The sequence below is a fragment of the Saprolegnia parasitica genome, assembly GCF_000151545.1.
Source record: "Saprolegnia parasitica CBS 223.65 unplaced genomic scaffold supercont2.106, whole genome shotgun sequence".
Lineage (NCBI taxonomy): Eukaryota > Oomycota > Saprolegniomycetes > Saprolegniales > Saprolegniaceae > Saprolegnia > Saprolegnia parasitica.
Window position 1 is genome coordinate 38,718 of NW_012156500.1, and position 23,797 is coordinate 62,514.

General features: G+C 57.3%; 9 protein-coding genes across 9 annotated transcripts; 6 read left to right on the forward strand and 3 right to left on the reverse strand.

Moving 5' to 3' along the window:
* Positions 1–1,583: 1,583 nt before the first annotated feature.
* On the reverse strand, positions 1,584–3,185 carry SPRG_12920 (hypothetical protein; the record flags this gene model as incomplete). Its single annotated transcript, XM_012352748.1, has 8 exons — positions 3,136–3,185; positions 2,905–3,080; positions 2,719–2,863; positions 2,533–2,670; positions 2,310–2,491; positions 2,178–2,251; positions 1,953–2,129; positions 1,584–1,905 (listed from the first exon to the last, which is right to left on the reverse strand). Exons 1-8 carry the CDS (start codon positions 3,158–3,160, stop codon positions 1,584–1,586), a joined length of 1,239 nt encoding a protein of 412 aa, XP_012208138.1. The 5' UTR covers positions 3,161–3,185.
* Positions 3,186–4,106: 921 nt separating this feature from the next.
* Positions 4,107–4,613, forward strand: SPRG_12921 (hypothetical protein; the record flags this gene model as incomplete). The annotated part of the gene is made up of 1 exon (XM_012352749.1): positions 4,107–4,613. One exon carries the CDS (start codon positions 4,107–4,109, stop codon positions 4,527–4,529), a length of 423 nt encoding a protein of 140 aa, XP_012208139.1. The 3' UTR covers positions 4,530–4,613.
* Positions 4,614–5,219: 606 nt separating this feature from the next.
* SPRG_12922 (hypothetical protein) lies at positions 5,220–7,327 on the forward strand (the record flags this gene model as incomplete). Its single annotated transcript, XM_012352750.1, has 6 exons — positions 5,220–5,771; positions 5,831–5,966; positions 6,024–6,486; positions 6,533–6,621; positions 6,676–6,971; positions 7,013–7,327. The coding sequence occupies 6 exons, from the start codon at positions 5,220–5,222 to the stop codon at positions 7,325–7,327; spliced, it is 1,851 nt and encodes a 616-aa protein (XP_012208140.1).
* Positions 7,328–7,360: 33 nt separating this feature from the next.
* SPRG_12923 (hypothetical protein) lies at positions 7,361–9,539 on the reverse strand (the record flags this gene model as incomplete). Its single annotated transcript, XM_012352751.1, has 7 exons — positions 7,361–8,022; positions 8,085–8,179; positions 8,225–8,687; positions 8,740–8,875; positions 8,928–9,038; positions 9,087–9,218; positions 9,273–9,539. The coding sequence occupies 7 exons, from the start codon at positions 9,537–9,539 to the stop codon at positions 7,406–7,408; spliced, it is 1,821 nt and encodes a 606-aa protein (XP_012208141.1). The 3' UTR covers positions 7,361–7,405.
* An 848-nt stretch (positions 9,540–10,387) lies between these two features.
* Positions 10,388–12,364, reverse strand: SPRG_12924 (hypothetical protein; the record flags this gene model as incomplete). Its single annotated transcript, XM_012352752.1, has 14 exons — positions 10,388–10,435; positions 10,483–10,689; positions 10,722–10,847; positions 10,892–10,992; positions 11,046–11,142; positions 11,200–11,233; positions 11,284–11,351; positions 11,399–11,521; positions 11,573–11,818; positions 11,868–11,974; positions 12,018–12,069; positions 12,116–12,175; positions 12,223–12,250; positions 12,294–12,364. The coding sequence occupies 14 exons, from the start codon at positions 12,362–12,364 to the stop codon at positions 10,388–10,390; spliced, it is 1,368 nt and encodes a 455-aa protein (XP_012208142.1).
* A 1,005-nt stretch (positions 12,365–13,369) lies between these two features.
* On the forward strand, positions 13,370–14,548 carry SPRG_12925 (hypothetical protein). Its single transcript, XM_012352753.1, has 3 exons — positions 13,370–13,734; positions 13,793–13,869; positions 13,922–14,548. The coding sequence occupies exons 1-3, from the start codon at positions 13,389–13,391 to the stop codon at positions 14,498–14,500; spliced, it is 1,002 nt and encodes a 333-aa protein (XP_012208143.1). The 5' UTR covers positions 13,370–13,388; the 3' UTR covers positions 14,501–14,548.
* Positions 14,549–15,132: 584 nt separating this feature from the next.
* Positions 15,133–15,720, forward strand: SPRG_12926 (hypothetical protein). The gene has a single exon (XM_012352754.1). The coding sequence runs from the start codon at positions 15,176–15,178 to the stop codon at positions 15,704–15,706; it is 531 nt and encodes a 176-aa protein (XP_012208144.1). The 5' UTR covers positions 15,133–15,175; the 3' UTR covers positions 15,707–15,720.
* Positions 15,721–16,362: 642 nt separating this feature from the next.
* On the forward strand, positions 16,363–21,650 carry SPRG_12927 (TKL protein kinase; the record flags this gene model as incomplete). Its single annotated transcript, XM_012352755.1, has 27 exons — positions 16,363–16,380; positions 16,432–16,521; positions 16,575–16,673; positions 16,739–16,837; positions 16,904–17,002; positions 17,059–17,157; positions 17,224–17,322; positions 17,373–17,471; positions 17,538–17,636; positions 17,689–17,790; positions 18,023–18,109; positions 18,158–18,259; positions 18,316–18,414; positions 18,634–18,741; positions 18,791–18,889; positions 18,942–19,040; positions 19,096–19,194; positions 19,245–19,328; positions 19,377–19,490; positions 19,547–19,585; positions 19,634–19,714; positions 19,771–19,872; positions 19,929–20,021; positions 20,073–20,224; positions 20,272–20,977; positions 21,031–21,165; positions 21,232–21,650. The coding sequence occupies 27 exons, from the start codon at positions 16,363–16,365 to the stop codon at positions 21,256–21,258; spliced, it is 3,129 nt and encodes a 1,042-aa protein (XP_012208145.1). The 3' UTR covers positions 21,259–21,650.
* A 1,494-nt stretch (positions 21,651–23,144) lies between these two features.
* On the forward strand, positions 23,145–23,767 carry SPRG_12928 (hypothetical protein). Its single transcript, XM_012352756.1, has one exon. The coding sequence runs from the start codon at positions 23,174–23,176 to the stop codon at positions 23,720–23,722; it is 549 nt and encodes a 182-aa protein (XP_012208146.1). The 5' UTR covers positions 23,145–23,173; the 3' UTR covers positions 23,723–23,767.
* The last annotated feature ends 30 nt before the right edge of the window (positions 23,768–23,797 follow it).

Sequence of the window (23,797 nt, forward strand, 5' to 3'; positions counted from 1 at the left end):
CGAAGTTGGCAACGTCGTCGGCTGCGAGGTGGGTTGCGATGTAGGCGTCATCGAAGGTTGCACCGTAGGATTGGCCGACGTGGGCACCGGCGGGCTCGTTGTATACACCGGCGGCTGCGTCGGGTATTTGATAGGCTGCGTCGGGTACACGCTGGGCTGCGTCGGCGCCGGTGTCGGGTAGGTAGGCGCCGGTGTCGGGTAGGTAGGCGCCGGCGTCGGGTAGGTCGTTCGTGGCTTTCGGCTCTGTGGGATCGATGTCGTGCGAGACGCGCACGGCGCGCCCGACCGCGGCATACCAGCGTGTGTCGGCTCAGGTGTCCCAGCACCAAGCTGCGACGCCCATCGATCCGTGTGCTTGGACGGAGGCCGCGTGCTGTCGGGTCGGAGGCCCTCGACGTCGCCGTGCACGATTGGGTGCGGGTTGAGCGAAAAGTTGTGCGAGGTATACGTCGGGTCCGGCACCGGCGGCGTCGTGCTCACGCCGCCGTTCGTCGCGACAAAGACACCGGTGCGGGTTTCGGTCAGCGCCGGATCGCTCGGAGAATGCGTCAAGACGACGGCCATCGTGACCCCGGCCGTGACCAGCACAACGCCAGCGAGGCCGAGGGCACGGCTGCGGCTACGCTTCTGCGCAGGAACAGCGTTGTCGTTGATGCTAAGCTCGTCGTGAATGATGATGGCGTCGGCCATCGTCGAGCGCGGTGGTGTCTCTGGAAGGCACGAAGGGGCTTGAGAAGACATGATGGTGAGCGATGCACGGGAAAAGAAAGAATGACTGTAGCGATACTCAAGACCAAGCTTTCACACAAAGCACTGTCCTGGACGAGCTCGCAATTCAGTTGTCGCAACCAGCCGTTCTGTGATTTTCGTCGTTCGTTCGATGCTCGAGCCGGTGTTGTCGGGATCTTTGATTGGGATACAAACCTGTAACAACCGTCATAAGGCTATATTCGATGAAAAACGTAACATTTCAAGGTACATCAATTAAAACCAAACTTGAAAAGGTTGTTTGAATGTCAAATGGCCTTTGGCGGCGGCAGCAGGTGGATAACGGGATGATGCATGAAGAATCCACAGAAGGTGATATTGCCGCATCAACACTTGGCTTCGCACGGTGGTACGAAGCACAGTTAACGAGTTCTAGTATGTAAGTACAAGGCACCAAGGGAACAGTTTGTGATGTCTGTCTCTTCCCCATAAATAAGATCGCTCGTTCGATGCATGGACACGACCTGATCTATCGCTTCGCACAAATCGTGCATGCGACGGGACTTGAAGTCGCAGAGGAATGCTTCCGTTCAAAGAACGCTCAGATCCACCAAGCAACTACGAACTAGTTTTGGTCTTTTGGTGGCTTGTACTGTGGCAGGCAGGTGGGAGCCGGGTGGGAGCTGCCTTCTGAACCACGAGAGAGTGGGTTCGCATACTCTATAGACTCAAAGCGAACAGGGACGATGGACTTACTTCCTGCATAACATCTTGTGAAGCCCGTGTTCTCCTCCGTGGAATCGCGACGATGATGAATCGAAAGGTCGTGTGTATGTTAGAGTTGCTAGCGTCGCTCTGGCGAACTACCACTTGCCTTAATGCATGCCTGCAAACGCATTGATGTTGATGTTTTGGCCGTTCGGGGGGCCGCGCGGCGCAGCGCTGTTGACGTGATGCGGGTCCATGAGATTCGAGATGCTCAAGTTTGCCGGCGGCGTCCGGTAGTTGGCAGGTCGCGGCGCATTCGCGTAGGCGGCCGGCGGTGGCGGCGTTTGCATAAACGCAAAGCCCGACGCCTGCTGGGGTGCTGCCGGAGGGTACGCATTAGGGTACCCATAACCAGGCGTCGGGGTTGGCGTAGGTGGAAACCCTTGGTATCCTTGCTGCATGGGAGGTGCTCGATTTATGGGCGCCGTCCTGTATGTACCGCTAAGGTCTTATCTTTCATCCAAAGACAAACGTACGTATAGTTGCTCATCGGTGGTTGGCCAAAGCCCGGCTGAAGAGCCTGGCCATAGGCTGGCTGCAGTGGTTGGCCAAAGCCCGGCTGAGGAGGCTGGCCGAAGGCTGGCTGAAGTGGTTGACCAAAGGCTGGCTGGCCAAAGTTGCTTCCACCGATCGGTTGCGGCTGCTGCGAAGGTCTAGACGACAGACTCGTAACATTTCAAAAGGCATTACCCACACCGTACGTTGGCTGGGAGAAGAGACCCATGAGGTCGGCGCTCGCTGTTGCTTGCGCCACGGGCTTGGCCGGCGGCGCTCCCTACAGTACGAAACGCACATACAATGTAAGCTCGGTGAAGTCGCTCCCAGCGACGAACCGTCACAAAGGGGTCAAACACGATTGCATGGGCCGAGACGGACACGTCTGGTGCCGACGTATCAAGGAGATTCACTTCCTGCTTGGGCGCAACGGGCTTGGGCTTCAACTCTTGCGGCGACGGCGGTCGGTTCGTCTCTTGCGTCATTCCCGACGGACCCCAGTGACCATGTTGCAGGCCCGCTATTGCCGTGTTGGTCGTACAGACAATGTCATGGTCCTACCGTCGTGCTGCGGCGCATGATGAGGTTCGGGCGTGTTGCTGTACCCGGTCGACGCGCCAAACACATGCGCCGCCGGCTTGGCTTTGGATCGGCGATACACGTCCATGCGCCGGTACGGCACGCGATCAATGAGGAAATCTATGGCGCAGAGTATGAATGGCCGAAGATTACGCGAGGCAGACGCACCGTATTTGGGAATATCGCCGGCCTCAATGTCGTTGATGCGCACCTCCATGGCCGAGCTCGAGCTCTCGAGGAGAAGCACGACGCTCCAGTCACCAGGCGCCATCGTGTTGCTCATGTATTGTTCGCGGCCATCAAAGTGGACAACCTACACGTGTCAGCGCATGACCGTAGACCGCAAGGTCGCACCTTCTTCATGGACATGATCGAGTGGAACAAGGTCACTTCGTGGATCGTATCGGCTTCGCCGAGCGTGAACTTCCACGACGCTCGCTTCTTGGACGCTGCGACGTGCTCGCCAATGTTCTCGACCGAGTGCGAGACGCGCTTGGGCGGCCCGCGCTCGAGCGGGTCCGGTCGACCACCTACACATACCGAGCGTCAACCTTCCGCCCACATGCCCATGTTGCGAGAGCGTACCAAGGATGCGTACGACATCGCCCATGCTGCGTCGACTAGTTCGCTGGCCGAAAGATCGAAAACTGCTCCACCTCTCCAATCCGGACGGCCAGTCATCCGGATAACCGTTGAAACGGGTCATGAAACAGCGGTTTCAAATGCTGTGTTAGACAGCGTTTCACATTCTGTATGAAACAGCATTTGAACACGAGACAATGGCTTTGGTGCTTGTTACAAGGGATTTCGATACGATATACCTACGACGTCGACCTCATCTTGCTCTACGCCAAGGGGCAATGAGCATGCTTCAGTCCGTGACGGTCAAGGTCCTCCCTTGGTGACGGTGGCCCCATCACTTGCATCGTGGCACTGGATTATGCATGCAAGGTCGGACAACACACGTTCGCATTGCAGTAGTATCTGGTGCCAGTGCCATGAGCGAACGTAGAATCCTCGTATGGCTAAGAACTGTTGCCGTGCTTGCCACGAAGGCGTGCACGCTGTCCTTCCAAACCCATGTGCGGAAACAATCAAGCGATGGTAGCGTCCGAATGTCGCCCTCTAGCAAGACGCAGCCCTATCAGATGTGATCGCCATCAACCCATCTCACGACGCCGACGGCCCTGCGTTCCGTGAACAGTCCACATGTGGTCGAGAACATGCTACGATCAACCCACATTGCACCAAGGAGCTTCGAACTTCGCTTAATCTCGGCCCCACTTCTTTGTCCCCTATCGTGACTCGTGATGCCCTGTCGCCCGTCGCGTCCTCGACAGCGTCGCACATTTGCCTCGGGTGACCTCAGGTGATTGGAATATTTGACGCTGGCTAGCTCGCCCATGCACTCGCTAGTCCTGCACCTTCCGCCCGCGTGCTAAACTTCGAATCTTTTTCAAAGCTACACTTGGCGCCCGCGTTTGATTGGGCGAGCCGACAGCTGGCGGTTTCGGCGTATCTTGCAGGGTGAGAACCATTGCCCGATTTGCGATCCGATGGCGTCGTCGTCGACAACCAGTGCCAGCAGCCTGTCGGGCTACCGTGGTCGCTGCCGCTACAAGAGCGGCCGCTGCCCCAACGAGCGCACGCTCAAGTACAACGGCGAGCAGGTGCACTCGCTCTGCGAAGAGCACCGTATTCGGCACAACCGCAACCAGCGCCGAGCCGACACCAAGCGCCGAAAAGACCGTGTGCACCAAAAACCTGCAGCGGCGATTGAACCGCGGTGGCCTGTGCTGCACGACGCGTCGCCGGCGAGGAAAGCGTCACCACCGGATGCGACGTGGATGGCGGTGACGGAATGGACATGGGACGTCCTCAACGACGACGAGGCGCTGCCGCCGTGGAGCAACGAAGACATTCAGCTCCTCCTCGAATGCGTCGTTGATGCGCCGTCGAGCCCGTTCGAGATGCTTTGAGCCAAATGCGCCCCTTGATTTATCATCCCCGCCGACAACCTGTACCATAGCAATAAGAACTGCGGAATACACACTCGATATGCTACAAAGCTGGTCGGATTGCAGTTCCTCGTTCCGACGGCTTTGCAAGTCGATCCTTCTTTCGCAAGTTGATAGGCAAGTCGTCATCCTCCATCAACACGACCTGTCCGACACGGCAGCATAGGACGACATATCGTTAAAACACCAACATGATACTAGAAGTTGAGCTATTATAATAGCATGGTCCTCAAGGTACTCTCTCCTACTGCTCTCCTACAGTATTCTGCGACAGACAGACGACAGCGACCTCCAAAAGTCGCCCCTTCACGAACGAACGCCCACGAGCTTCCATCGGTCGCGCAATCTAATTGGCCAAAACAATCCACATGCTGACCAATCACAGCGAGTAAAAGTCCAGGTACATCGTCCGCCGGTACACGAACTTCAACCAGCGTGATGCGACCGTCACCGTCACCAGATGCAGCTACCCGAGTCCTTCAGCAACCCGATTGCTCTGTACATGCAGGATGCACCTGACTTGCAACACAGTGCGGTGGCGCCACTGACGGCTAGGGGCCACTGCAATGTACGGTATTACGTACTGGTGTACGATCGTACTCGTACATGGTGGTCGTTTTGGATCGCGCTGGCAGAACGCCATTTACCACCATGCGCCTCGCCCCGCTCTTGCTGCTGGCCGCTGCGACCGCCGACGCCTGCACCGTCGTCGCCGTGACCAAGGGCGCGTCAGCTGACGGCGCCTCGCTGACAGCGCACACGGACGACGCTGGCTGGTCGACGGCGGATGTGCGCCTCGTGCACGTGCCCGCCCAGGACCACGCGCCGGGCAGCAAGCGCCCAGTGTACGACTTCAACGGAGGCTACCCGCGCCTCGTGGCCAAGGAGCGTGGACCGCACTACGCGCCTGTTGAGGTACACGTCGCTGTCTTGCGTGGCCTCACGACAGTCTGCATGCAGGGCCAAGCCCTAACAATGCCACTGGGGTTTATCCCGCAGGTGGCCCATACCTATGCGTACTTTGACCAAGACTATGGCATGATGAACGAAGTGCGCCTGAGCATCGCCGAGAGCACGTGCTCGGCGAAGACGGTGGGCTGGCCTTCGAGCAAGCCGTACGGCTACAACCTCTTTGGCATCGCTGAACTGTCCAAGCTCGCGCTCGAGCGCTGCGACAGCGCGCGCTGTGCCGTCCGTACCATGGTAACTCTACCACCCCATGGTATATTCATGCTAGCACCATCTCATGAAACTATATGTAGGGCGAGGCGGCTGTCCAATATGGGTTCTTTAGCGAAGACAGTGGCGATCCCGCGGCGCCAGGGTATGGCGACTCGGCCGAAACCCTCGTCATCGCCGACAAGTACGGCGAGACGTGGGTCTTCCACGTCCTCACAGGTTTGTCTTTCATGTAATTTATCAAACTATCAATCCGCTGACACGTTGATATTGTAGGGCCGCAGAACGCCAGCGCGGTTTGGGCGGCGCAGCGTGTGCCGGACGGTCACGTGACGGCGGTGGCGAATTTTTTCACGATCCGGACGCTCAACCTCTCGGAGAGCGACACGTTCTTGGCGTCACCGAACGTCGAGTCGTTTGCGCAAGAGATGGGGTGGTGGCACCCAACGGAGGGTCCGCTCGACTTTACAAAGGCGTACGCATTTGCTGTGCCCGGCCCGATCTTGTCGCTGTACGCCGGTCGTCGCATCTGGCGCATCCTCGATACGTTTGCGCCGTCGCTCGGTCTCGACTCGACGCTTGGCGCCCGCGTCGAGTACCCGACGTACCCTTTCTCGGTGAAGCCCGACGCGCCTGTGACGCTCAACGACGTCATGGAGCTGCTCAAGGACCACTACGAAGGCACGCCGTACGACATGACCAAGGGCGTAGCGGCCGGGCCCTTTGGGGCGCCTGTTCGGTATGTGGCAGCATGATAGAGCTGCAACACATGACATTTCGACTAGCTACGACGGGCCGCATGTGCTCAAGGGCGGCTGGGAGCGCGCGATCTCCATGTACCGCACCATGTTTAGCTTTGTGCTCCACGTCCAAAGTACGACACATATATCAAGAAGGACGCTGCGAACTTACCTCGACACGTCCTTAGGTCAGGACACGGTCAAGGACGATGGCCTCGGCGGAACGCTCTGGTATGGCCAGGGCTCGCCCCACGGTACCGTCTACGCGCCGTTCTCGTGCGGGCAATCCAAGATTCCCAAAGCGTACCTCCTTGGAAAGGAGAGCGTCTTTAGCACGGACAGCATGTGGTGGGCCTTTGCATTCGTGAACAACTGGAGCCTCTTGCGCTTCAGCGTCATCAACGCTGACGTCCGGCTCGAGGCGCGCAAGTGGCAAAGCGAGGCTTTTGCACTTCGCAGCAACCTCTCGACCAGCGCTTCGTCCGTCCACGAGATGGAGGCGGCGACAATGGCCTTGCAACCAAGCTCTTTCATGGCTGGTGGGCGTTCGCGTGGAGCCTCATTGGCAAGTACAGCGATGGCTACATTGCGACCGGCGAGGGCGACATGCAAGTCAACGGCTACCCGCTCTCGTGGTTGAACACGACCGAGTACGTGCTCTGGCCCGGCGACTCGTTCAAGAATGCACCGCCCGACGCCGTGCTTTTGGCCACCAGTAAGCACCACCAAGAGAGCTCGGTCGTGACCAACGTCCTCTACGTGCTGCTCGGCGTGGGGCTCGGCGTCGCCATCATGTCGATGCTGCCCAACCGCCGCCGCCACTACCACAAGCTGCCGTAATACGCGGCTTTCTCGAGACAAGAAACACGTCTTTGCAGCAATCTTCGTGTTGGTATATTGCACAGGCGTTTTAAGAACTTAGTCGAGCCGCAGATAGTGCAGCCGCCGGTTTGTCTGGAGACGGTACATGAGAACCATCCCAAGGACGAGGCCGACGCCGCCGTACACCACGCATAGCATCCTCGATATCACCACCGAGGATGTCTCCAGCTGCGTCGTGGGTGGCGGCTGGAACGACTGGTCTGGCCACTCGCGATACTCGGTGGCTTGGAGCCACCACGCAGGGTACCCAATCGCACGCATCTCGTTCGGACCTTCGCCCGTCGTGGCGTAGCCGTCGCTGTAGGTGCTCACAAGGCGCCACGCGAGCGCCCACCACTCGCGCAGCAGGTTGTCGGCGGCCGTGTGTTGCCAAGAGGCAAAGGCCTGCGCGTCAATCGTTGGCGCCGTCGCCAGTAGCGATTCCTGGAGTTTACGAGCGACGCGCCGGACGTCGGCGTTCATCACGTCGAAGCGCAGCGCGCACCAGTTGTTGACGAACGCGTGGACCCACCAGAGGCTGCCAGGATCAAAGCGGCTCTGTGTGCCGAGCAGATACGGCGTGGGCACCGACGTCTGCGCACTTGAGAACGGAATGTATACGGTGCCGTGGGGAGCGCCTTGGCCATACCAAATGAAACCCGGTGACGCCTTGCCTAGGTTCGCACAGATATATGCAGCCCTTTTGGAGGGACATCAATATAGGAAGTACTAGTACCTGGAAACACTTGGTGGACAAAGCTGTAGAGCGTGCGGTGCATTGAGATCGAGCGCTCCCACCCACCCGACACGCCGTGAGCCGGCGAGTCGTAGCTAAAAGCACGCCTCGTTAGCGAACGCGGTAGCACAAGCGTGTACCGCAAGGGCGACCCAAAGGGCCCGGCCGCTACGCCCTTGGTCATGTCGTACGGCGTGCCTTCGTAATGGTCCTTGAGCAGCTCCATGACGGCATTGAGCGTCACAGGCGCGTCGGGCTTCACCGAGAAAGGATACGTCGGCGTCTCTGGGAGGCTCCCGAGCGTCGGGTCGAGACCAAGCGACGGCGCGAACGTATCAAAGATGCGCCAGAGACGCCGGCCGCCGTAGAGAGGCACGACGGGACCGTCCACGGGCTGTGCGTACGCCTTTGTAAAGTCAAGCGGACCGTCCGTTGGGTGCCACCACCCCATCTCTTGCGCAAACGACTCGACGTTCGGTGACGCCAAGAACGTGTCGCTGTCCGAGAGGTTGAGCGTCCGGATCGTAAAAAAATTCGCCACCGCCGTCACGTGACCGTCCGGCACACGCTGCGCCGCCCAAACCGCGCTGGCGTTCTGTGGTCCTATAGTATCACTGTATCAGCTACTCGGTACTTTGACACATGATACACCAACCCGTGAGGACGTGGAAGACCCACGTCTCGCCGTACTTGTCGGCGATGACGAGGGTTTCGGACGAGTCGTCGTACCCTGGCGCCGACGGCTCGCCACTGTCCGTGCTGTAAAATCCATATTGGACAGCCGCATCGCCCTACACACGTGGGATTTGTAAGACATCTACCAAGACGTCCATATCAAACTACCATGGTGTGGATGGCACAGCGCGCGCTGTCGCAGCGCTCGAGCGCGAGCTTGGAGAGCTCGGCGATGCTGAAGAGGTTGTAGCCGTACGGCTTGCTCGCGGGCCAGCCCACCTGCAGGTCGAGTATAACAAAGATTGGAAGGTCCAGAAAATACGCTACCGTGCGGGCCGAGCACGTGCTCTCTGCAATGCTGAGCTGCGCTTCGTTCATGAGGCCGTACACTTGGTCAAAGTACGCATACGTGTGCGCCACCTGCGGGATAAATCCTAATGGCACCATGGGCGATTGGCCCTAACACGACGACGATTCGTTGCCGGCTACGCTTAGAAGCAGAAGGAATAGTACCTCGGTGGGTGCGTAGTGCGGTCCGCGCTCATGGGCGACAAGGCGAGGGTACCCTGCCGTGTAGTCGTACACGGGGCGGCTTGCGTTCGGCGCATGGTCCTTGGCCGGCACATGCGCCACGCGGAGATCCACAGCGCCGCCGCCCGTGTCGTCCGTGTGCGCTGTCAACGACGCGCCGTCGGCAGACGCGCCCTTGGTCACGGCGATGACGGTGCACGCGTCGACAGCCACGCAGGCGAGCAAGAGCAGAGGCAGTGCACACAGCATGCGTCGAGTTGGCGATTGACACCCATGGCGATCTTATAGATTGTACGAGTGTAATGTACGACATGTACGTGTATGGGTGCATGTTGTACGACTTGACTTGGATCCAGTAAGGTCGTCCACTTCAACCGCGAGCGGGTTGCCTTCAAGGTGCATGCGATTGGCTTCCACAATGAATCTTGAGGCGAGATGGTCGCACATTACGGTACACCGGTGGTTCTTTTTGGTTGTCACCAACATCACGTCGTCTCCACCCGCGTTGGCGCACTGGGTGGCACCGCGGCGTGGCGCCACCAGCGAGGGCGCGAAGAGCGGGAGATGTCTCGGCGTTGCAGCAGACCGATGCAAACTTTCAACTCGAATGTTGCGTTGGAGAAGCGTCGGTGAGCTTGGAAGACGAGATGGACAAGACGTTGGAGATACCGGTATACAACGTTGAGGTCGCCTGCCTGCATTCGCTCCCAGATACATTGCGGGCGTATTACCCAGTCGCGAAGCACGATTCATGAGCGAGTAGGCTTTGGGTACTCTGTTCCGGGCGACTTGAGCTGTCGTGACCGCATCAGCTCATGCAGGAATACGCCAGAGCACGCTGCGGCAGGCCCATTTGTTGTCTACCCGCAGTCTCTTGCCACCTCCATCTGTGGGATATGCCAAGTAGCTCGCCTCACGACACCGTCCGCTTCGCGCGGAGCGAAATGGACCCAGTTTGTATCCGACGCTGCACTTCGGCGTTTCACTGAATTACAGCATACGCACCATAGGCGGCAACTTGGCCCGCGTTCGGCGCTCAGCGAGGGTTGGGGATGCCCAAAAAGAGATGTACTATGGCAGTTCTATACACGGCTCTTCTAGATAAAGTGCAGACCCAGGCCGAGCTGCGCACGCTTGACGCGGTCCTAATGTTGAAGTAGTCGACGCGGTACAGGACAATAGTATAACGTACACCAGCGAGGGACTTGAGCACCCACGAGTAGTTGGCTTCGAAGCGGCCAAAGCGTGTGCCCATGACGACGCCGACGCCGGCCGCCGCGCGCGTCTCGCTCAAAAGGTTCTTCATCCACGCGCGCTCGTCGAGGACGCGGTCCCAGCTCATGAGGCTGCCAGCGTTGCAAAAGCATGGCCGCGGACACCCAAGATCTATAGGTGTGCTCTCAGATGCGCGCATCTCAAACTCATCCCTACCGCCAAGAGCGGCAACGGGAACGGGAACCCAAGGCTCGCGCACGCACTGTAGTAAAACTCGCCGCCAAGCGCATCGCCGGTCGCGACACCGCCGTCGTCGGGGTTGGCCCCGCGGGACCCCACGCCCTACTTGGTAGATGGAAACATGTCCTCGTCGTGTGCGCAAGTACCTTGTGGTTGAAGCCGCGCAGCGTGAGCGGACCGCCGAGGAAGAAGCGGTCCGAGATGCGCGCAGGCTGGTGGCGGTCAGCACCGTACGACTTGACCGCGCCTATGGGACCCACGACGCGTCACACTCAGATCGTAGTTGAGGATGCGACGGACCAACGCGCGACGAGAGCGAGAGGTTGAGGATCGGGTGGTTGTACGCGACCGGGCCGATCGGGTAATGACGCTGCACTTCGACTTCGCCCTTGACAAACTACGCACCAAACCAGTTTGGCCCAATGCACTCCCAATGGCGTGCGTGTAGCCGTACGTTGACATCGCCCCAGAGCCCGGCCACTTCCATGCTAGACACACGCCACTTTGCCATGACCACCTCTTTCTCCAACGTACTTACCTCGTGCGCAAAAGTCGACCCGCCGTCGGCAGCGCCGCGTCGTTCCGCTGGTCGTCGTTGTAGACGTACTAGCCAACCAAAGTCGCTCCAACTGAAAAACGGTGTTGATCGGTACCTTGATGCTGCTCTTGGTCGACGGCTCGGCCTCGGCCATGATGCTCGGCGACGCAGCGTACGTCGACGGGATCTTCTTGTTGCGGACCGGCACAATATCGCGCCAGCCAAGGTTCAGCGCGAGCTGTCGAACCATAAACATTGAGACCACGCCGAGGATACGAAGACGACCGACCTCGTGGCGCGACTCGTCGTCCGTGAGCGAGACGGTACCGCCGCGGAAGCGTTCGTGGTACGAGCTGAACCGGTCGTGGTTGAGCACCTCGTTGACCGCGTTGGCGTTGAGCCAGACAGGCAGCCCGAGAAACTTAGGCTTGTGGTACGACGCCTTTTGCGTGTCGCTGCCAAACTGGCCGTGCGACGCCGAGAGCTCAATGCGCTCGGCGTGCCCCAGCGGGTTGGTCAGCGTGCACGTTGTGTTCTACCATCGTCATAAGTGTCGATGGACGGCCGACGACCGACGACGATACCGCCGTGCCTTCGTGCCCGTCCGAGTTGACGCCCGCGTACACGGATGCCATGCCCAGCTCCTTGACCGTGATCGTCACATCCGCCTCGTTGCGGTTGCCGCCGGGGGCTATACAGACGTGATGTATAGGCCACAGTACATAGCATCAAACCCGTGTCAATCAAGATGTCGACCGACTCGAAGATGCTGAGGTTGCGCAGCTCCTACGCATCCATCGCATGCTGCTACGAGCATGACGGTGCGGCGTACCTCGGCGGCGTGGTTCAACGACTCGGCGACGCCAGCGAACGAGCTCGCAGCGTATGCAGCCTACGCATTAGCGTGTGGGCGGCGTCCTCCTCTCGTCGCTAGCCTACCTGCAGCTCATGCTCAAAGATCTCGGGGCTAGGCAACCGTAAGCATACGAATAGGTGCATGCGATGGCTACCTCGTGCGCTTGTTGCCGCGTACGATGACCTGCCGAATGCGCAGCGGCGGGCTCTCGCGTCGGACGTCCATGCGGCTGCGATTTTTATCCGCCACCAACCGGTGGCCTGTATCCGGCAGATTGCGCCGTACATCCGGATATGTATGGTCTAAATGCACGCACATTGCACATTCGCACATTTGCACCTTTGCACGCATCGCAAGCTCGCATCGCATCGAGTAGGTACACACGTCGTAGCGTTGAGCTCTGGCATCTCTTTAGTACGATGTATCGCCTCAGTCGCTCTCCTGGGATTCGGGGCGAGCTTGGGTTGCCGGCGGTGGTGTGTTTTTAGATTGCCCTAGGTTACCACAGACAGACCAGTCGACCATGCACATCACCGCGTTGTTCTGGATAAGTCGACGATGCACCCAGCACCCAGCCCAGCACCCATGGCCATAGAGAGCTCTGAGAGCTCTCTCTATACGCTTGTCAATTCTCGTCTCGAACCGCTCCCATGAATGAATACGTAACCACACGTGCTCGGGCGCATCGGAGCAATCACGTGTAATGGCACTCTATTCCCTTCTTCAAGTACAGTCTCGGCCACCTCCGTGCCAGATGGCGCAGGATCAACCTCGAACGCCAAGGGCTGCGCGTCCAGACCGGGCGACCCTATCCTACTTCTCGCCTCGTCGCCCACTCGCTAAAGAAAAGCTTCCTCTTGCCGATAGACCACGCGTTGGCGCGTGCATTGATGGGCCGCGTCGTCGGGCGTCGCGCTGACCACGTCATCCCACCATGCACGGATGCATGCTACTTGGTTAAGCGAATTCTACGTCAGCGCCGCCACCCCGATCACGACGGCTCCGCTCTGCACGCGTCGTCGCGCATTATGAGAGCGCACGAGGCCCAAGCCACTCGAGTCACTGGCGACGGCGCATGGTAGAGGGTGTTTCGACGCACACACGCATGGACGCGCCAAGCACCTCCGCATGGGCTGTCTCCAGGCCACCAATCAGGAGCGGCGGCGCGTGCCAGCTGGTCTAAAGAAAGGTCGTGGCGGGCCGTAGTCATTTGAGCATTGGTCGTCGCAGGCAGAAGCAGAAGAATCTCATGGCTGGCTTCAAGCCCAACGTCTACCTCCACGTGCCGATCGTGGTGGCCTACTTTGCGCTGATCGGCGTCGTCGTGCACCTCCTCGACAGCGCGTACCTCCCGCTGCTCATCGCGTCCGTCCTCGGCGTCGCTGTCGCCATCCATGTGACCAAGGGCTTTTTCCGCGTCTTTGGCGCCTGGCTCTCGCGCAACTACCTCCACCACCTCGGCGATCCGCTCCGCAAGCCGATCGCGATGAAGAAGTTCTGCGACCAAGGCTGGTTCCTCGTGCTCCACACGGTGCTGACGCTCGCCGAGCTCGTCGTCATGGCCGACGAGACGTGGTGGCAGGACACGAGCAGCTGTACGTCCTTCCTCCTCCATCCTGCTGGCAGCGTGCTCACATCTCTATGCTGCCGTAGGCTGGGACTATACGTCGGCGACCGGCGCCTTTCCCTCATATAGCAGCGCCGTGCACACGCTCTATGTCTTCCAGCTGGTACTACGTCAAAGATCAGAGGCTTCTGGCTCACGACGATGGATGGCTTTAGGGCATGTACATCTACGTGGGTTTTTCGTGCGAATTTCTCGAAGAGAAGCGCAAGGACCACCTCGTCATGATGGGCCACCACGTCGTGACCATCTCGCTCATCATCTGGAGTTACGCAGTCGGGTACCTCCCCATTGGCGTCATCGTCATGTTCCTGCACGACATTTCCGACATTCCGCTCGACTTTTTGAAGATGGTCAACTACCTCAAGCTCGAGAACCGCGAAGGCTGGTTCGTCACCGAGTTTATGTTTGCGTTCACGCTCGTCCAGTGGGTCTACTTCCGCGTGTACCTCTTCCCGACCAAGCTCATGTACTCGACGCTCTTTGAGATGCGCGCGTCGTGCATGGACCCGATCGCAGCGCTCGACTTTTCGATTTTGTTTCCGACGCCCGGCCCGACGCACTGGCTCTGGTTCAACACGCTCTTCGCCGCCTTGTACTCGCTGCACATTTGGTGGACGTTCCTCCTCATGCGGCTTCTCTACGGCGTGCTCACGGTCGGCCCCAACAACGCCAGCAAGGACGAGTACGAAGGCCACTCGTCCGACTCGGACGCGCCCAAGACCAAGCATGACTAGATCTGCTCGCTGTCGTTAAAACCTGTAAACTTGCACTTTCCCATCCACTGACTTTAATCTTGAAGCAGCCACAGGACGAGGAAAGATAAGAGGAAGCATGTTCATGGCTTCGATAGATCGATGGATGGATAGTTAGATAGATAGATGGATATTAGGACTGAGGTCCTCAAGCATTGGAAGCGTCTCCGCTTGGTGCCTTGGTGCGCACCCCACATGACTCTCAATGGCGCTAGCGGGGCCGATTCAAGCTGTGCAACTGTTTAGCAAGCGTCGAGTTGCTATGGAGACGCGTCCCATCACAATCACCCTCCAGCCTACTTGTTAGAGACAGGACTGGCCGAGCTGCTGGACGCTCGCTACTAGTCTACTAGTACCGGTATGAGGTGTCTGATTGGTCTGACTCTGATTCCTCTAGATGAGTACACTTGGAGCTTCCTCGCACCCATGTCGCACCCAGGAAGGAAGGTGTCTGCTGTACCACGCTACGCCCGCGTCTCTTGCGGTGATTTGCGCTAGCTGTATTGGCACTTCTTTGATGGTGACGTCAATAGATGACCCAGATATAGCAGGGCATCCGCAGAGACTGGTCCATTGACACAACGCGACAGAAAATGTACTCGGATAAGGAAACCGAGTTGAAGTCGTGGACGTGAGGCCAGATCCAAACTTGCCAGCATGCAGCCTCGCCTCGTCCTCGTCCTCGCCGCGATCCTCGTCGGCGTCCATAGCCGCCCGCAGTACGTATCGCGGCTTCCCAACGGCGAGAATGTCCCAGGCGTCAGCGCCATCGGCCACGTCAACCCGAGCGGCGGCGGCAGCCGCAACGCTTTTGGGAGCGACTTTAGCACCAACGGGCTCGCGTGGAACACGGCGCTGTGCCAGCTCGACTCGGATGGCGACGGCGCAACCAACGGCGAAGAGCTCGGCGATCCGTGCTGCACGTGGAAGGCTGGCGCGACGCTTGCATCCAAGGCGACGCCAACCCACCCGGGCGTCAAGAACATGTTTACGACGGCGCAGCTTGCATCGCTCAAGTGCGCCTCGTCCGCCAACAGCACGACGTTGCCGTCGGCTGGCGGCAACGCTTCGGACGCGAATACCGCTGCTCCGTCCGTGACGTACCCGACGCCCAAGCCCACCTCGGGCGCCGTCTCGTACGCAGCGGCCACAACCCTCGTGGGGACGGTCGTCGCGGCTCTCTATTGACTTTAAAAATACAGAGTATTTGTTGAATACAGTGTATTCGTCTGGCGTTGAAGCACATGTCGGAGAGTGTACTTACTCGAGAAAACGCCCAGGACGGCCGGGATTTTACGGTACACTTTTCACACTTGGTCGTGTGTCCGATTGGTTTTCTACGCGTCATCGTACAGGCAGTATATTAGTCGTTGCTTCTTGGTGGCGACTTGACGCAGCTTGGACTGAAGGCGGTCCTGGGAATAGCTGTTGACCTCTGGAGGTCATCTTTGTCCTTGGTGGTAAAAAGTTGTACAGTATCCAGTGCACATTAGGTTCCTGCGAAAACCTTTTTCAAGTGAACGCGAAGCCATTCCTGGCCAACACCTTCACCGATAGCACGCTGGATCCGAATCGGATCCCCGGCTGCCCATGTCGTTTCAGGTAGTTTAGTGAGTCGCCCACATATGTACTCGTGCTCCAAGGTGGCCCACAACACCAGAACAGGTCTGCTCTTTTCTGCGGTGATGACTGCCTCGATCGGAGCAACCAAATCTTGACTCTTGGTTTGCTTATCTGAAAAAGATATGGCGTCGTCCGGTTGTGATATGTCGAGCGTGGATTGGTTGAAAAGACGCCAATGAAAAGGGGGAGAATGTCAGTTTTCAAATTGACGGCGACGGAAGATGCCAACGGACAACGAGGTAGAACGACGACCATGCGACCTGCGACGATGTGAACGAGCGATGATGTAGATCAAGCTTCTCTACTTTGCATCAATTGGCGACGTGGCTCAAGTCCAATATTATCTCAACCTACGCGTCAACGTCAACTGCACAGACCACGTACGTTGGATCTCTCGAATTGAATTGATTTACATTGTAATCCATTGGAATAGAATCTTCGGACGCCATTACACTCCGCTGCTTCTGGAGGTCACGTGGATGTCGTTCGCCTCTTGCTTGGAAAAGGCGCCAAGTTGGAAGCACTTGATAAGGTATGCTATGTGCATTGGCATAACAGCCTTTTTCTATTGCTTCAATGGATGCAACTGCTGTGTAGGACGGGTTGACGCCACTGTACTACGCTGCTTCCAATGGTAAATTGGACGTCGTTCGCCTTTTGCTCGACAAAGGCGCCAATGTGGAAGCGTGCGCCAAGGTATGATTTTTGTATCCAGCTTGGAGCTTGCTTCAGCTGACTTGAATGGATGCAACTATTGTCTAGGATGGTCGAACGTCATTGCACAACGCTGCTTCCAAGGGTCAAGTAGACTTTGTCTACTTCTTGCTTGAAAAAGGCGCGAACGTGGAGGCGTGTGACAAGGTATGGTTTTTCTATCGACGATATAGCATTATTCATGTTGCTTAACTGTTGTGTAGAGTGACTCGACGCCATTGCACGTAGCTGCTCCCAAGGGTCATTTGGACGTCGTCCGCCTCCTGCTTGAGAAAGGCGCCAAGTTGGAAGCGTGCGACAAGGTATGATTTGTGCATTGACATAACAGTGCTATTTATCTTGCTTGTATTCATACGACTGCTGTGTAGAAAGGGTTGACGCCACTGTACTACGCTGCTTCTTATGGGCATTTGGAGATCGTCCGCCTCTTGCTCGACAAAGGCGCCAAGTTGGAAGTGTCCGATTCGGTACGCTTTTATCAATGTGACGTTGTTTTCGAGTGTCGATTTGACACTAGGATGGTCGAACGTCATTGCTCAACGCTGCTTCCAAGGGTCAAGTGGAGATCGTCCGCCTCCTGCTTGCAAAAGGCGCCAATGCGGAAGCGTGCGACAAGGTATGATTTGTGCATTGATATAATAATGCTCTTTATCTTGCTTGTTTTCAAACAACTGCTGTGTAGAATGGGTTGACGTCATTGCACCAAGCTGCTTCCGAAGGTCATTTGGACATCGTTCGCCTCTTGCTCGACAAAGGCGCCAAGTTGGAAGCCTCCGATTCGGTACGCTTTCATCTTTCTACATCTTTCTTTTGGAAGCCTATTATTGACGTAGGCGTGTGCAACACCACTGCACCGTGCCGTTCAAGGCAACAAGTTGGAAATTGTCAATCTCCTCTTGGAAAAAGGCGCCAAAATCGACGCCAAAACAACGTACGTACAACCACCACGCCGTCGTATGGTGCTGGCATGACATCAAGGCATCGTCAATGAACAACAACTTGTTCTTTCTAGGATGGCAAAGCGCCGCTTGATATCGCAGAAGCACGCGATTATATCGATCCAGTCGCACAGCTTTTGCGCAACTATCCTCGCATGCAACGTCAGGTATATCGTTGATCAAAATGTGTGTAAGCATCTGCCGCGTCTATACTGCGCCTGGGTCGTAGCTCTTTGACGCATTGCGCAACAAGCGTCTTCCTGACGCCGCGCGCATTCTCAAGGACAACTTTATCCACGTCAATCTCCGTGACAGCGTAGTACGCATTTTACGATACCGTCGATGGATACGAGAATGAGTGTAGTCGGAGACGCCGTTGCTGCACAGGGTCGTGATATCGCAGGATCTATCGCTACTTGAAAAGCTGCTTCAAAACCCAGACCTCGACATCGATGCCACCGACCCGGTATTTCCATAAATCGGTTTTTGTCCGACATTCTCACCCCATTTGGGATGGGATAGACGAGCTGCACGGCCCTCGCAGTCGCGATCACCACTGGCAACGTAAAGGCAGCCCTCGCGCTGCTCCAAGCGGGCGCATCCGTCGATTTTGTTGACAAGGTCAGAGATTTCAATCGTTTTACTGAGAAATTGATGGTGCGGTACAGAGTCTACGCGCTTAAACACCAGCCTTGGGCACCGCTTTGCGCCAAGCAGCCGCCACCAACGACGGTAGCACGGCAGCTCAACTACTGCGTCTGGGCGTAAGCAGCTCACTGGCCAACGAGGTATGTATAATTTTGAATGTGGAGAAAGGTCAAAGCATTTGTTTTGATCTAGAAAGGCGAGACGGCGTGGCATGTGGCGGCTGCGAAGGGGTACACGTCCATCCTCACAATGCTCCAACAAGTGACCACGGACGAGATCGCCATCGACATCGCCAACCTCGTACGTACACTCTCCTTGGTTTTGATTGTTTGATTTTGAACTGGTGTAGAATGGGGAATCACCCCTTTTTGTCGCTGCGACCGGTGGCCACGCCGATGTTGTCCAATGTCTCCTTCATGGCCATGCCAACCCCCGTGTCATTTCCCACGTACTGCCTTTAGGTGATTCGCAATCAAAAGGGGTCATTGCAATGTAACTAGGATGGATCGGCGCTGCTGCACGCGGCCGCAATGGGTGGTAGCATGAGCGTCCTCCATCAAATCGTCCAGTGTGGCGTCAGCATCGAAGCGTGTGATGCGGTAGACAATGTTGTATGTGATAGAATCAGTCCAACTCCTACCTCGTTTAAACTAGATGGGGCAGACACCACTCCACATCGCGGCGAAGAAGGCCCACGACAGTGTGGTCAAGTATCTCTTGGACGACGACGCCAATGTCTTTACCAAAGACAAGGTCTCGCCATCGCAACGCACCTCATAGCTCTACGATGACGTGATTCCTAGACCGGCAAGACGCCGTTGATGTTAGCGACCCACCCCCTCGTCATCAACACCCTGCTACAGGCAGAAAAGTCGACCAAGCAAAAGGTAGTCGGCATGATCCAACGCATTCTTCTGCAAGTATAAACGTCATAGGTCCCTGAGCTCTCCGAGACCATGCTAGACATCATCATCGCGCGTGTCTGCGACTCGGAGGCGACGCTACGCAAACTCGTCCAGCGGGTTTGCGACCGCCTCGACGTCGGTCACGTAGCGTTGCGGGTAATACGAGTGCTGCATGCCACAAGTCCATTTCTACGTTGCAGGCCTCGGTGGATCGACCCAAGGGCACACACAGCGCCAACGTACATTTTATTTTGGACCATACACGTCCACCCATATATATGGTGTAGGTGCGTGTCCAAGCTGTATGCAAGAATGACGCTAGCCACGAGCTGCTGGCCGACGAGTGTCAATTCAACACTGCGAACGAGGTAAATGCGTTGACTTGTTGCTGAGCATCCAAGCGACGCTGGAACGGTCGGTGTAGGCGGGCGACGCACCTCTGCATCTCGCTGTTCAAGCCAACGATCACAAGAAATTGGCGGCGCTCTTGCGATCGCCCGGCATCAACGTCGACGTCCGCAATGCGGTACTAACAAAGCGGTCGACGGTACAGATGACAAGGACAATATTGTTGCTTTTTAGGCGGACGTGACGCCGGTGACTCTAGCCATGCAAATGGGCCACCGACGCCTTGCCGCGATGCTTCAGACAGCCGCGCACCGTGTCATCCCCAGCGTACACATCAGTTTCCTAGAGTCGATCGTTGTCCAAGATGGACGTCGTTAGGTGCCAGCGACGGACATCGAGATGGACAAATCTAGTCCAATCTATGGTGCGGTGTACAAGGGCACGTACAAGGGCCGTGTCGCCGCCATCAAAACGCCTGTCGACGAATCCTCCGCCCAAGCAATCATCCATGAGATGGGGACCATGCAGCAGTAGATCAACTTGGTCTTGTGCAAAATCTCAACGTCGATGGCTGTAGGTGCAACTCGCCGTACGTGCAGCAGCTGCTCGCCGTCTCAAATGTCAACACATCGAGTCCCAAGCTTATTCTCGAGTACATGGACAGCGGTGATTTGCGCAGCTACCTCGACCCCAAGCGACTTGGTCAACCCACCAAGGTCGACGTCTCACCACTGCAAGTCGCGTGGGTGCTGGCGAATGCGCTCGCTGATTTGCACCACAACGGCGTCTTCCACCACGACCTCGAGAGCTACAACGTCCTCCTCTCCTCGACAAGCTACATTAAAGTCGCAAACCTCGGTTCTGGCCTCGAGTCGGACGCAACGACGGGCAAGAGCACACCGTACTGGACAGCGCCCGAAGTGCTTGCGTCGACGAGCAACTACAGCTTTGCGTCCGACATTTACTCGTTTGGCGTCATTTTGACCGAGCTGGAGACGCTTCAACTACCGTACTACGATGCCAAGGGCCTTGGGTACTGGGGTATCATCGACGGCGTGCGTCTCGGCAACCTCCGTCCGACAGTAAGCGTCAACTGTCCGCCTTGGCTGCGAGCTCTCGCCGACGCCTGCATGTCCTTTGACCCGACGCAGCGTCCGTCGGCACTGATGATTGTCGAGTCGCTTCAAAAGCTGCTCGGCCGCAGCGAAGAGGAGCTTTCAGCACTTCTCGTGCAGGGGCCAACGACCAAGTTAGCCGAGCCGCGTGCTGTGAGTAGCCCAGGGGTATGTGTCGCTCTCTGAAAGAGTCCCTGCTGGATGATTCAAACCAACTCTAGTCCATCATGTCGGACAAGAGCCCAGAGCCTTCGATCGAGCCACTGACGAGCGTAATGTCTATCGACACCAATGAAGAGGCGGCTGTCGTCGCGCCCGCGTCCTCCATTGCACCTCTCGCATCCCTGAGCACGGCGGTGAGACCATCGACGAGACGAAGCCTCTCGGTGGTATCTCGACAGCCTTACCTACTGCCATCGTAGACGCAGTCGTCCCCTCGACGCTCGTGAGCACGCAATTCATGTGCCAGCTCTGTTGCACATTCAACTCGCTTCTCCAGACGCACTGTGAGTCGTGTACCGAAGAGCTCGCTTCCGCTCCGGCCAAGCTCCAAGTCCTTTTGAAGCGCATGGCCGTTGCCAAGAAGGAAGGATGGGAGATCTACGAAGGTCTCGTCTGCGTCTGCTGCGGCGCACCGCAATCGATGGAAGCGACAGCCTGTAGCGAATGCAGCGAAGCCCTTCCCAACGACCAAGCAAAACTCAGCATCCTTCTGCGACGCATCGAGAAATCGGCCAAGTCGACGGCGTAGCTCTTCGTGCTCGACTACAATGCGTACAGCAACCCACAATTGCACTCTACCAACTCGTATCAACAACAACAAAACTCCATTGCATACAACGAGTCGACGCATTCTTGGTAGTAGACAGAGATGCAATGCTGTCCGAGCGTCCTATCTCGATTGTCGTTGCCATGAGTTCTTTGAAGACTTGGCAAGGGTCAATAAGGCACTTTTTTATTGAATCTAGCACTTGGTTGTGACGTTTATTCGCGTTAACACAGCAGTTCTGGCTGCAAGCTCAACGCAGGAAGCTTGTCGCATCCGCGCACGAAAGTATTAGACAGCGTCGTGCGTGGGGGCGCTGCCGCCGGCGCCTTGTCCGAAGTACGTACAGCGGAAGGATAAACACTAACGCTACCCTAGACCTAGGTCTCGACAGGCAAAAACGCTTGCTTGCGATGCTCAGGACTGAGGCAATGACTCAATACAATACCAAGGGTCCTTGGTAATATCGAGTGCAGCCGTTCGAGCTGCCAGTACCATGCGATCGGGCTGTCCTCTTTTGCTCTGGGCAGCGTACGACAGAGACAGCCTCGCTGGTTCCCAACTCAGACGATGCGACTCGGCCGTTCGCATCGTAGGTTGGCCCGAGTGCTCTACTGGTATTAAAAGACTAAATACCAATTCCTGGTACTTCGAGGCAAAGCTGCGTCAAGAAGATTCCTGTACGCAAGCGAGCATAACACACGCGATGACGCCATCGTAAGGGTGCATATTTGATGCACCCTTGGGTTTTGCTACGTTGTCGTTTGCACGAAAAACATTTTCAATTTTTCAAAATTCCGGGAACGACCCGGGAGCTCCGTTTTGGGCTAGTTGATGCTGCGTCTTTACTGTGCCCCGGACGACGGTCCCCACGTGCAGCCAAGACGATACTATATGCTCTGGTGACGTTTGGGGAGCGGTGGTACAGTACGCGACGTCTCAGATCCGAGCGCGCCTGCGCATACCGGCGCTAACGTTGGCGTCAAGTGCGGGCGATCGCGTCCGACGAAGTCATCTCTTGGCTCAGATGGCAAAAAAAGAGCGGCATCCGCTCCATGCGGCGACGACATGACCTGATTTCTGAGTATAGAGCCCAGCCAACCAAGCACCAAATGCCATGCAATCAACTGGAACCAAGGCTGGTAACGCACGGAAGCAACTTCTTCAACTCGTGACCTCGTCGACGGGCGGCCATGCACTCGAGTCTCTCCAAGACTACATGGTCTGGCATAAAGGGGGCAATAGAGGATACATCAGCCAAGCTTTCTTCAGTGATGGGTGCTGTCTCGAGCCGGCGCGACGTACCCATGCCAGCGGGCTTCGAATGCGCCAGCTTGCACTTGCACAGAACGCGCAAGATTCGGGGCGAGAACTTGACCACAACAGCAACAGCCTCTGTGCGACAATTTTCACTGGATGGTTCGTTTTGATGGGACCCAACGCCACAAGAGTCCCACACCCATACAAACATCGATACATTTGGAATGGAATGACCCGCGTGGGCCCCATTAAAAAACAGATGTTGCGGCGGCGTTCGTTGTGATGGCCATCCCGCGCTTCCCTCATTCTGCAATTTGCCAAAAGCTTCACTCCACATCATGAAGTCGGTTCTCTCGCTCGCTGCGCTCTGCCTCCTCGTGCCGTCGGCCTCGGGCTTTGGCAAGTTCGTTGCGCTCCTCCCCAACGGCGACAAGGTCGCCGGTAATGCGGCCATCGGCCACGTCGACCCGAGTGGCGGCGGCGCGCGCAACGCTTTTGGCAAGGACTTTGCGGCCAACGGCGCCGCGTGGAACTCGGCGCTCTGCAAGCTCGACTCGGACGGCGATGGCGCGACCAACGGCGAAGAGCTCGGCGACCCGTGCTGCACGTGGACGGCCGGCGCCGCGCTCACGTCGACGGCGACGCCGACGTCGCCGGGCACGAAGGATACGTTCACGACGGCGCAGCTTGCGGCGCTCAAGTGCGCGTCGACGCCCAGTGGCAACTCGACGGCCAAGCCCGGCAACGCGACGATCGTGACGACGAAGCCGTCGTCGTCGTCGGTCACGACGGCCCCGTCGACGACCAAGCCCGCGGCCAGCAGCGCGGCAATCGCATCCGTGTCGTTCACGCTCGCTGTCGCGGCGGCGTGGACCGGGGCCCAGTAAGTAGGGACTTGAGCACGTTGTAAACTGTACAATTGTATTATTCGTTTTCCTTTTCGACGCTCCTTTTGTATTTCA